General features: G+C 51.8%; 1 protein-coding gene across 1 annotated transcript; it reads left to right on the plus strand.

Annotated features, from left to right (window-relative positions):
* Positions 1 to 533: 533 nt before the first annotated feature.
* WNT8A (Wnt family member 8A) lies at positions 534 to 4,073 on the plus strand. The gene is made up of 6 exons (XM_075509796.1): positions 534 to 604; positions 696 to 729; positions 943 to 1,081; positions 2,094 to 2,219; positions 2,325 to 2,467; positions 3,507 to 4,073. Exons 1-6 carry the CDS (start codon positions 534 to 536, stop codon positions 4,071 to 4,073), a joined length of 1,080 nt encoding a protein of 359 aa, XP_075365911.1.
* The last annotated feature ends 8,726 nt before the right edge of the window (positions 4,074 to 12,799 follow it).

A 12,799-nucleotide genomic window follows, 5' to 3' on the forward strand; every position in this document is an offset into this window, starting at 1 on the left:
GTTAAAACTCCTCGGGGAGTTCTCGTAGGAGGGAGCAGGCAGATAGCAGGGGAACTATAGAAATGCATCAGCTTGTTATTTCGGAGGGACGCAGGGCTGAGCCTCCGCTGGCAAGCAGAGGATGAAAAGGAGAAGGCAAGCGGACTTGGGGCCAAGAGAAAGGGATGGCTGGCGGTGGGGCAGAGAGTTAAAAGTGTCCCATTGTTAGGGAAGTTTGCTCTCCTTCAGACCATCCCGCTCCCAGGGACACCGCGCCGCCTTTTGAAGTGCAACCTTAGGCGGTTCCTTGTCACCCATTGGAGCGGGAGCCTTTTTACCACATTAAGTCATTGGGTAGCAAATGAATGGGGGGTTTTGACTATTCACAACTTCACCTTATAAATATCAGGGTTGGAGGTTCCTGCAGCTTTCCTCCATCCCAATAGCTCACCTTGGGAAGGAGCGGAGGGAAGCGGCCCTGCTCACTCGGGGACCTGCGGTGCGGAGAGCTACAGGTCAGCGAAAGGGATCCAACCCCGCTCCTTGTGACAGCCATGAAGAGAAGCACCTTCCTCATCCTCTCCGTCGCGGGGGTCTATGGCACCATCCTCCACGCAGCGGCATGGTAGGGTCCAACTCAGCGGAAAGGGCGGCTTTTTGGGATGCTCTTCAGCCTGGGGTAAACTGTGTCATTCATTTTCTTTTCTTTGTTTCAGGTCTGTGAATAACTTTCTGATGACAGGACCTAAGGTAATTAACACACGGACCGTCAGGAATTTAAGTAGAGCAATTTTGTTTTGCGAATGGGAAATAGGACTTTTCCAAGGAGCCCGATTTCTCGGAGCACGTCGGCTCCGAGTCCTGCTGAGTAACGAGGGAAAGGACTCGCAACCTGTTTATGCCTGTTTTCACTGATAAATGGTAAAAGGCAGTGGATTTTAACCCCGCTGTTTCCCGTGCCAGGCGTACCTGACGTACTCCAGCAGCGTGGCGGCCGGGGCGCACAGCGGGATGGAGGAGTGCAAGTTCCAGTTCGGGTGGGAGCGCTGGAACTGCCCCGAGAGCGCCCTGCAGCTCTCCACCCACAACCGGCTCCGCAGCGGTGAGTGCGCCTTTACCTGCCGGCACCAGCATCCCCGGCCCGGGACGCCTTTGGGTACGAGCTGGGATGCGCTCTGGAGAGAGCTGGGGCTGCTAATTAAACCGACCGATGGAGAAGTGCTTCTCTGTCCCAAATATGGTTGTTTTTCTCCGTCTGTATTAACTGGAGGTAATAAATAGCACGGATATTCGCCTAGGGATCCCAGGCTCTCTCTGGATCTCTATCCGCGCTAGGCTAGAGCTCGGTCCTTCCCGCAGTGCTGCTCCACGGGCTTGCTCCCGCCACTTTGTGTGCGGCATCCCAGGGAGCGCAGTGCAAGAGGCACCTGAGCTTGCGACGGGGAGAAGCACAGGAGAGACGAAGAGAGAAACCAGAGACGTGCACTGAGAAACTGTCTTCGTAAGAAAGTTGTGGATATATTTGAATACTGACTGCTTCAACAAGCAGGACTCTCTTTTTTCCCAGAGCAGCATCTCTATTTGAATCTGTTAGGAAAGCCAAAAAAGAAACTAAATTAGAAGTGTGGGTGCAGACAGCTGTTAGCACAGGTTCAACCACCGACTGAAACAAGATCAATGACGTTTTTCCCCAGCAGGCAAGATCAAAGCATGAACTTACCCCCGAGCAGGAAAGGACAGAGAGGAACCCAGCGCCAGGTGAAGCGAGTGATAACTAACCTTGGCCAGAGCAGGACTGGGGCATTGCCTTAAGATCCTCCTGTTGCCAAGAAACTCCATCCCAAAAAGTTGCCAAGAAACTCCAATACTATGCAGGTGTCCAAATACATGGGCACCTGCGTAGTATTATGTCAAATTGCTGAAACCCTTGATGCTGAAGCCTGAAGAGACTCCAGTCACAAGCGTTTAATTTCTGTAGCGCCTTACCTTTTGCACAAACTGGTTGGTTTTTTTTTTCTTCTTGCACCTTTGCAGCGCGGGAGAGCTTCGTTCCCAAGAAACGGGGACCGATGTCCATATTTGCATGTGACAGCTTTTTTTCCCTTCTCCCCCAGCTACCCGGGAAACATCCTTTGTCCACGCCATCAGCTCGGCCGGCGTCATGTACACCCTCACCAGGAACTGCAGCATGGGAGACTTCGAGAGCTGCGGCTGCGACGACTCCAGGAACGGCCGTGTCGGTGAGCTGCCGTCGTCTCTCCGTCCCCACGTGCAGCCCCTCAGATTTCAGGGCAGAATTGGGCCCGACGGGGCGGTTCTGCACTTAGCGTGCATCTGTCTTGCAGGTGGCCGAGGCTGGGTCTGGGGGGGATGCAGCGACAACGTGGAGTTTGGGGAGAGGATTTCCAAGCTCTTTGTGGATGCTTTGGAAACAGGACACGATACCCGGGCACTGATTAACCTGCACAACAATGAAGCTGGGAGACTTGTAAGTCAAATATATAATAATAATAATGATGATGTCTATGTTGAAAACAAAATCCAGGAGTCTGGTAGGCTGTTCAGGTCCCCATCTCCAGCCCACTGGGACAATCTAGGCCCTGTAGTGTTTGCAAGGGGAAAAAAATACAGCCAGAATCTGGCCCTAAACCTGAAGACAAGGAACTGCAGTAAGAGTTGTTCCCACTTTCAGCTTCTGCAGCTACGTGTAACGCAGTTGACTACTAGCACACACCACTTATTCAGAAACGCACAGGTTTTATACTCACCTAGCATTTGTCTGGTCTGTAAACCAAAGCAAGAACCACCTCACTTTCTTGCAATATGCATTTCCAAGCTATTTGGCCGGGGAAGCCAGGTGTGAGCTGGCCTCGCTCGCAAGCCGGCTGCCAGACTCACCCCCCGCTCCCCGCCTGGGCTGGCGGAGGCTCTCAGCATCTTGCCAAACCTCCTTGTCTGTAAAAACAAGGATGGCAACACTTAACATACCTATCTCATAGGGTGTGTCAAGGCTTAATCTCACATAGATACCAGTGATTGGGACCTTATAAATACCAGAGGGAGATAGGTAGATAATATCTGTGAAGTGCTTGGCCTGGAGGAGATGCAGAGAGGTTGGGTATGATTATTCCGAAGCAGTTTCACACGTTTTGAATGAAACCTCTGAGAGGGATGATGGGTTGATGCTCTGATGAGCCGGGTGAGCTGCAGACTGGAATGGCGTGAGAAGGGCATGACCTGACAAATGCGCTTTTTTCCTGTCATGGAGGAACAGCTCCTGCAAGGGCTGGAGACAATAGTTTGTGCCCACTCGTTATCTCTGTCCTTTTAATTAGCGAAGAGGGACAGACATTTTCCAGGAACTGAAATAAGAGCATCAGCTCATGTCTTGGAAGGACCTGAAGTCACGGCCAGCACAAGCCGCTTTTGACCCATTGCCCCCCAAATTAGAAGTGCTGTAGAGCCTGGTTTGGGGATTTAAATAACGATGCTCTGCTGTTCCTAATTTCTCCACCTTTTCCACCAAGGCCGTGAAAGCCACAATGAAGCGAGCCTGCAAGTGCCACGGGGTGTCGGGCAGCTGCAGCATCCAGACCTGCTGGCTCCAGCTCGCCGAGTTCCGCGAAATCGGGAACTACCTGAAGATAAAATACGACCAAGCGCACAAGCTGGAGATGGACAAGAGGCGGATGAGAGCCGGCAACAGTGCCGACAGCCGCGGGGCCACGGCGGAGACCTTCCACCACGTCCACGCCACGGAGCTCATCTTCCTGGAGGACTCTCCCGACTACTGCACAAGGAACGCCAGCCTGGGCCACCACGGCACCGAGGGCCGCGAGTGCCTGCAGACCGGCAAGAACCTCTCGCAGTGGGAGAAGAGGAGCTGCCGGCGGCTGTGCACCGAGTGCGGTCTCCGCGTGGAGGAGAGGAGGACAGAGGTGGTGGCCAGCTGCAACTGCAAGTTCCACTGGTGCTGCACGGTCCGGTGCGAGCAGTGCCGGCAGCTGGTGGCCAAGCACTTCTGCACCCGCCGCGACACCACCGCTGCCGCCCCCAACCACATCAAGCGGAGGAACAAGGGCCATAAGAGATAGAGGGCAGCCGTGGTGCCCGGGGAGGACGCTTTGGTGTCCCCATGCTCGGCAGCCACCGGCAGAGCTGGGTTGGGAAGGAGCGTCCCCGGGAGCTACGGGTTGCAGAGGTCTGAGCGGGGCATCACACGAGGCGATGGGGCTTCCTGCAGACTGATGCTCTGAGATTAGGAGGCACGAGGCGCGGGCGCTGGGGGACCACGGTCCTTCTTGCTTCCAGGGTTTTTCCTCAATATTTACCAGTAGCTTCTTTCTTTTCGGGAGTCACTTTATTTGTGTATTGGAAGAATTTAAACTTTTTCGGTGCACTCAACCCCTCGTGCCACATCCAGCAGGTCAGCCGAGGCCAGCGGTAGGGCTCCAGCCCCATGGCAAGCGAGGTGGGGACGGGCGCCGTGGCCAAAAGCAGGTCCCACTGGGCAGCCGCGTCCCGGCGGCCACGGGCACCAGAGCTGGGGCAGCCCCGGCCCAGTGGTTCGTGCACAGCGGCTGCTCGGCGGTATTTCTAATGGAAAACTTTATGCACTTTCTGATGTGAGAGGGGGTTTTGCAGCGTCGTGGTGTGTATTACAGTGACTGCAGCTTTCTGAGGGCTCTGATAGGTTTCAAGCCAGTGTTTACAGATGTCATCTCTTCCTCCCTCACCTTCCCCCCTCCCCCCCCCCCCCTTTTTATATTTTGTATATTGGTACCAGAACCCTTGCCCCAAATGGACAGTAGCTTCATGTACTTGTACTGGATAAAATTAAGCTGTTTACAGTTCCTGTACTTTTTTTTTTTTCAAATTAGCAGATAAGAATTCAGAATTCTTTATGCCTAATGTTGTTTATTAATAAGTTGTATTATTGCCTAGCACAATCTGTTTTCTCTATATATTTTGAAGGTATCCCTAAAAAGTTAGATTTTGGACTGTATTTTGCAATAAACACCACAATGGGAAGGACTGGCTTTTTCCTTTCTGGCTCCCTAGCAGTATGACTTTACATGCAAAATTGTCCCTTTCTGTGTAAAACCCAGCACTTCCAAGATTTCTCATCGTTAATCCAAAAGCCACTGAAGCCAGCGAGAAGATTGTTCTCCTAGACCTCAATAAAAGTTGGCTCCAGCCTTCAGTCCCTGGAGGGTTTGCTTTAATACCTATCACCGTAATATCTAACCTTTTTCAAGTGCTGAGTATGCAGGCACTGCCTGGCTAAAGCCGATTTTGAAGCTCCCAACGCCTCTTTAATTTGCCTAGGCCCGACATCCCCCAGACAATGCGAGGCTGCCCGGCTTTGATGTGGAAAGCATCCATCGGCACTCACTGCAAAATTCTTGGAGGCACGAGAGGAGCCCTTTGAACTGGGGGCAGGAGAGAAAACTTGGGGACAGTTGTGAATGTGTCTGCTGGTTCCCTGCTGCTCCGGGTGCAAACGGCCCCATGCCACGGTGGGGAGGGCAGGAGGGGGCACGCGCTGCCGGGTCCCGCTCTTCCCCTGGCCTCTCCAGGGCCGTACGTCAGCCCGGATTGCTCCTAGGAGTCACAGCGCTGCTCCGGAGGGAGCCAGGGCTGTGCCACTGCCCGCAGCCATCATGCGGGGGCAAAGGATGCTCTGCCAGGTTTGCTTTCCAGCCGGGGGAGGAGGAGAGACAAGTGGGGGAAAAAACCCCCCCCCCCGACAGCTCTGCCAGCATATTGCGCCCACACTACAAATGCTTTGATGCTATTGTATCTGGGTATCCCTATGGCTCCTAGTGCAAACACAGCCTCGACACACGCTCCAGCCAAATCGGGAAGCCCAAGGTATAAAACACACAAGTCGGGAAGCACAACTGACTTCCATGCATTAATTCTTGCGAAGAGTGGTTTTGTTAAAGCCGAAGGGCTATGCCAGCAGGCCATCCATTTGGGGGGCTTGTTTGCTGCCTTCAGGGTAGCCATTTCTAAAATTGCCATAACTAATAGGCTGCACCACCAAAGCAAAAAACTCCAAGATTTTTGCAGTGTTGCTGCAACAGCATTTACAACCCACCAAAACGTAGGCTGTGCTGGAAGTGATAAAAACAGACAAACCAACCCCCTTTCCTGCATCTTGTGCACCGGCTGGCTTGTCTGCACAGGAACACAGGCTCTACTTTTGCAGTATCTGCCGCGGTTGCCTGGACTGCTGCTGGCCCACCGAGCTGCCCTGGGCCAGCACTCAGCAGCACCAGCCCCACGCCTGGCAGCCCCGGGAGCTGCGGGCACGGAGCGCAGCCAAAATCCCATGCAGCCACCAAATGAGGTTACACAGGACAGTCGCTGCTGACGTGCGCTCAGAGGAGGCAAACAGTATTTCACCAGGATAACTCCCAAGCACACATAAATAACATCTTGCTGTATACCAATAGCGGGGCTAATAAACTGCACAGGTAAATCCCAGGAGACGAGGGCTCCTCGCAAGCAACTGCGCTCAGGACATGCCGTGTATCTTATGTGTCTCTCTGCAGCATCTTTTCAAACTAACATTACTGCAGAAAACAAGAAGGGACAGGTTTGCAGGTGCCCATAGCATCAGACCAGATATCTGTCCCATGCAGGTCCCGTTCCGGGGAAAGGGGCTGCAGAGAGGAGCAGAGATACCAACACCGATCCTTCTCCCCCTGAACCCTCCCGTTCCCACCGACCTGCAGCCAGGGGCTTGCCGAGCCAGCACTTGTATCTACTGCACTGCATTTAAATGCTGGAGATGAACTACTCTTCCTTGAATTTGTCTAATTGCTTTTCTTAATCCATTTGCATTTCTGGCACCCAGACTATCTAAGGCAACAAGCGTATCTTATGCAAAAGCCAGAGACCAAACGCAAATTGAAGCAAACTCAAGGGAAAATTACGTACCATCCCATGATACAAATTTCCATTCTCTTTCTATAGCTGGCAGAGATAATACCGAGTCTGAACAAATACAAAAGACAACTCTATGGCTTAGAGCTGCACCTTGCCAGAGATATTACAGTCCTGGAGAAGCTGGAGCTCTCTCATCATCCCCTTTGTTGCTTGGATACAACAGTCATCAATTCTCACTACATTCACTACAAAACAATAGAAATTCAGGATCATCTTAATCCATCACAGCGCTGTCAGGGAGCCCCTACACCCCTGGCTACTGGTACTCACTTTCAGCAACAACGCGCACAGAAATGCCATGTGCACGGGGTGGCACGGGGTAATAAACCCCAAGGCTGCCTGCAAGGCACGATCCGTCAGGCTGATTGTATCATTTCAGTGGTGATTTTACCCGGACAGTCAACTCCTCCACAGCAGTTTTCAAAATAAATAACAACACACAGCAAAGCCCTGTCTTCTACCGGCTTGCAAAGGCTCATTCTCTAACCATAACCACCAAGCATTTGAAGGGAGTGATGATGTCTTCAAACCTGAATGTATTTACTCATGATTACCCAAACTCCAATCTGGGACACTGATCCCAACCACCTGTAACTCACTGCATGCTTGGAGGAAGGGTTGGACTGGCCCTATAAACCCTTGAGGAGGAACCTGACTGCCATCCTGCAGTAATAATAATGATCCTAAATACAATGCAAAAGTAAAAATCTCAACTGGGGCCAGGTGCCGCAGATGCTGTACGAACTCAAACCAAAATCCTGCTGCCTGCCTCCAAAGAGCTGCCAGCACTGCTTCTCCTCTTCGGGGCTGAAGGCTCCCCGCAGCGCCGGGATGTGGGAAGGGGTGCCAGGGATGCAGAGGACCTGTGGCAGGGATGTCCTGGAGCCTGCCCACCCCACCGAACCCCCTGAGGGGGCACTTCGGGCAGGGTTGTGGAGCTGCTTGGACAGTCCCGGAGCAGCACCTTCATGTTTGAACAGGCTTTGCCAGCTCGTGGGGCACAACCATTGCCATGGAAGAGTAACCGACGTGATAAGAAACCTGCGGGACAGCAGGATTGGCCTGAAATCACCGCTGGCTTTGTGGAGGTTTACCACCACCTTGCCAGCAGTGTATTTGTGCCTTTATTTTCAGAAAGGACTGGTTTATATTCCATTTTTAATGAGAAAAGGAAACATTTTCTAAATGAAGAAATAATACAGTCCAGCTACAGCGTTACCACAGACCGGGGCAGGTTTATGTCAGAGCTGCCTGCTCAGCTATTGATAGGGTTTCAGAAAATCAGTGTTGGGATATTTGTACCAGGATAAGGTGAGCTCAAGCCTGCAAACTTTCCCAGACCTTTATATCTAACCCAGGATCATCACTGTCCCCATTTCATCTGCTGCCTCTTGGCTGTGCCGTGCTGCCGTCCAGGCTCCCATCCCGCCACCCTCACCGGGAGCCATGGCAAGTGCTCGACAGCCGCAGCGGCCACCAGCTCACCAGCTATTCTTCTTCTTTCTTCTTCCCAGTAGGTGGAAATGCCCCCACAGCCTGATTCCCCTTCAGGCAGGGAAACAGGCACGACTCCACGGACTGTGTTGGCTAGGGTCACCTCCATCACCGCGCTGAGGAAAGGTGAAGTCCAGGTGCACGCCATGCCAGCACGCTATTGACAGGGACAGGCTGCACATCCCTGGGGTGTGCAGTTCACACGGAGGCAGGCGAGTGTCCGTGTTCGCCTGGGAAGCGGCTGTGCAGACCTCAGAGCCGCCGGTACGGGCTGAGGATGTCACCCAGCACAGAAATTGGATCCATGCTGTTGCTTCTGCTCCCTCTCCCAGAAGAGAGTGCAGGGATGGCTCTGATGGAGAACTCACACCGTCATCGTTGGCCGTATGCCTCGTCAGCCTCTCTCTGCAGGCTGGCAGGGACGTTTGTGCTCGGAGGTTGATGTACCGAGGTGAGCAATACCTGCCCCAGTCCCCCTCCCCTCGACAGGTCGTGTTGCCGCACAGTGACTGTCAGCAAGCCGAGAATCGCGTTTATTTAATTGACAAAGTGCTTTGCTTCTACAGAGGAGCAGGACAGCGTCTGCTCGATATGACGACAAGTCCGAGAGGGAAACGGAGCCGGGAAAGCTACCCGCTGATGAGCCACATGCATAGATGGTCTTTGCAAAGCAGTTTGGAGGGGGACGGATTTTGGCCCAGCACCGCTCCTTCCCACCCCAGCTGGGGGCTGTGCTCTCCCCCGCCGCCCCGCCGCAGCCCCACCAGCAGCCCGCCTTTACCCCAGCCTGCTTCGCTTCAGCTGTTAAACTCCTTGCCTGGTGGATTACCTTTAATTTATGCCACCAGTGCCCTTTCATGGATTATAATTCTGTACGAGATGTTTGTGCTGTATCCTCCCCCCGTATTAAAGTGTCAGGAGTATATCCCCAGGCCATCCATCTTCAACACTTCCGCATGGGCTTGGCAATTCTCTGACATGAATATTATGGCTCTCAATGCAGAGTCTCCATCACTCAAGCTGACAAGTGTTAGAATCTCCTCTCTTCAGCAGGGTAAGTGACCTTTTCATATGCAGCGTAGATTCCCGGTCACGCTGCATCTGGTGCAGTGAAACCAGTGAGTGCCAGCAATTCCCTAAAGTCTTAAAAAACAAGTCACAGGTCCTTTTCGACTTGCAAAACCAACCCTTAGCATGACAAAGTTAAAGGGCCTTAATCAGCCCCTGGTTAGCCCATAGAGGAGGACGAAAAAGCATCTGTGCGATGCCTTCTGCAGGATTTATTGACAGGGATTTTCAGGGAAAGATGGGGAATTTGGGTGTCTGGCTTGCTGGAGTGTATCGGAAAGATTTTTGTGACCTGTTAGTGACTTTGAAACCTCAACTCTAATCTTAAGCAACTTCATTTTTAAGTGAGGTGCTTGAAGTTAGATTCCTAAACCCCACCAGCCTGATTTTCAAAGCTGCTAAGCACCTGGGCTTCCCACAGTGCATGCAGGAGCTTCCCTCTACCTGTGCCTTGAGAGAAGCAGAGGGAGACAACCACCCTTAAAAGCTCTTCCAGCTCAGACCTTCACAGCTGTGCTGCCGTGGGGACGCTCCAGTCCACGTTGCTCAACAGAAGGGGAATTCTCTGGAACTGAACTGCGTGGCGATTCAAGTTAAATCCCTCCCTACAGAATTCCCACGTTACCCCAAGTCTTTGGTTAAACTGGTGCCTAATTTTTTTTCTTCTCTCCAGAGCAGTACTTTCATAGCAACTTTGCCACCTTCCCCCTACGAAGCTCCCCGTGGTGGCTCATTGCCAGCGCAGCGCAACAGAAACTTGTTAACACCTTTTCAGCTCCGTCTTATTAAAGTCAAGGCAATTAACAGCTTCACTATTTACAAAACAAATCCTCTTCCTAACACCTGAGAAAAAGAGTTACAAGTGTTTCCCAAACATTTCTCAGTTGGGGAGGACACCTACAATAACTGTCTACGGGGAATTGTTGTATCTGCTCTCCCTGGCTGGAGAGGACAAGTCCATATTCACCATGAGTTCCTACTGTGCGTCCATCCAGGAGGCCGGATCGGCAAGCACAGGTCTACCACGAAAGTTTCTTACCCAAGGGTTACTCCAAGGGGAAAGAGGTGTACAGGGAGCCAGGGTGTGAATTAAGTGCCCACCCGCTGGTCCTTGCTTACTTCTGATCGGCCACATGTGTTGGTGTACAAGAGGCAGTTGTGAGTAAGGTAGGTTGTTCCCCTCCAAAGATGTCCCCACGGGTGGCTGGAGGGGAGTGGGTAACGTATGGCAGATTTACACCTCTGTGGAGGGATTCACAAGCTTTTCGCCCCCCCCCCCCCCCTTTTTCTGGTTCCCTGCTCTCTCCTAGGATACATCCCATGCCCCCCACTTTGCAAATCACTGCCCCGGCTTACAGTGCAGTAAATTCCCTCTTTTCAAACAAGCCCCAAGGAGATGAGCAATATAACAGAAGACTGATGGATTAGAGACAATCAAATAAATGTAACTTGCAATGTACTTTCAAGATTAATTCCTTCCTCCTCTGTTCCTCTCCCTTCCTCCAAACGCACACAGTGGCCCATAATTTATGAACAAGAAAGGTGATGTGTTGCCTAACTAAAATATTATTTGGGTGCAGAGGTGACCGCTGGGATAACTTCACACGAGAGCACTCCCAGCCAAAGTGGACTTGGTCCAAACACTTCTGGGGTTTAGAAAAGATCCTGTCTAAAGCCTGTATCATATCTCACACCCAAAGTCGGCCCTTCCAGAGGGTCTGAAATGCAGAGAGGAAAGGAGAGAGAGTTGGTGGTAACTCCAAGTGCAGTAAGGAGCAGAGACTGATGACCACAGCTAGGAAATGGTCACCAAATGCAGTCAGGAGGCAAAGAAGAGTAGCAATCATGTGGGACAGGGCCAGAAAATGAAAGAGAGTAAGTCTACATCTGTTGTAGAAGGGGAAGGTAGAGGTTTACAAGGAGGACATGATGGGAAATAGAGAGGGAGATCTCGATTTCAGCTTTTTATTTTCTTTCTTTCTCTAGTCTTTTTTCAGTGTCCTCTGCAACATTAATCGAAGCTGCTTGTGGGCACATCCAGGAGAGAATAGCTCGTCAGGGGACATACAACCACAGAAGCCCGGACAGTATACGGCCCTTAATTTCCTCCTCTGATGCTTTCAATAGCTCATAGGATGCCATAAAAGATGATAATGACGAGGTCAGTGGAAAGACTGTAAAACAGTGGGGAGAGCCACAAGCGTTACCTCACTTGGGCTCAAACTCGGGCCATGCACGGACCGAGTTTGCTGGTTGCAAGCTCTTCTGCTTGGGACAGCGGCTGCACTCCACGTCCCACCATACGGCCTGGCTGCCAGTGCTCAAAACTGCGCTGTGACGAGTTACGTGGTCTGAAATGTTGGGTTGTGAAGACAGTGGGACTCTTGTCATTGACTTAGATCAAGTCTGACAGTTTGGTCAGACACAGACAAGGATGAGAACAACGGTTCTCACCTTTCTTCCCAATTCCACAGACTTTTCTAACTCACAACACTATAGCTCCTCGCCTGACTCCTAGGGAATCATCCATCAAGAATATAGCTGACAGCTTTAAACACAGTAATTTCTTTTTCTCTCCCTTTTGCCCAGTGCCTTGAAGCTAAACCTACTCTGACCCAGCTCTTCATCCCCACTCCTGCCAGGCAGAGACTTCTGCTGGCCAGCTGCCATCAACTGTGATAGGGACAAGGCACCTCCTCCCTATCACTAAGTGGATTTTGAAGGCAATAAGCAAGAGAATAATTAAATTAACTCAGTCCCGAATACCTCCCGAGGCGCTGAGCATTCCCAGCAGTGCAGCAGCACCGCAGGTGTCTGGAGAGCAGGTAATGTCAGTCAGTGGCAGGCTGCAAACATGGCTCCAGGGGACATCTCTGCTGGCACGGGAGCACTGGTGGCAGCCGACCCTGGACAGGAGCGCTGGGAAGAGACTCTCGGGATGGCTTTGCTCGAGCCAGCTCGGGTCCAGGAGTAAAACAGCTACATTTATACTTCGATGCACTTAAGTTAATAAGCCTTATCGCAGGGCAATCACATTTGTATTTCCCAGCTTGGACTACTTTACCCGCTGTTTCTTGTCTGACGGGCTTTCCCCCTGCCGGGGCTATCATCTCAGGTAGCGCTCTCAGCTTCTGTTTTACCAAACAGCCTACTATTTAAACTCCCTGTGAAACATCTATATGCTTTTGACAGCAGCACTTTCATTTTTTCCCCCCCTATCTACTACAGGCTGCAAGACTTGAATCTGGATTTGAGACAGCCCACGATTTGGGAGTGATCAGGTCACAGCCTTCGCTCAGCT

This window comes from Mycteria americana, chromosome 8, assembly GCF_035582795.1.
Source record: "Mycteria americana isolate JAX WOST 10 ecotype Jacksonville Zoo and Gardens chromosome 8, USCA_MyAme_1.0, whole genome shotgun sequence".
Classification (NCBI taxonomy): Eukaryota; Metazoa; Chordata; class Aves; order Ciconiiformes; family Ciconiidae; genus Mycteria; species Mycteria americana.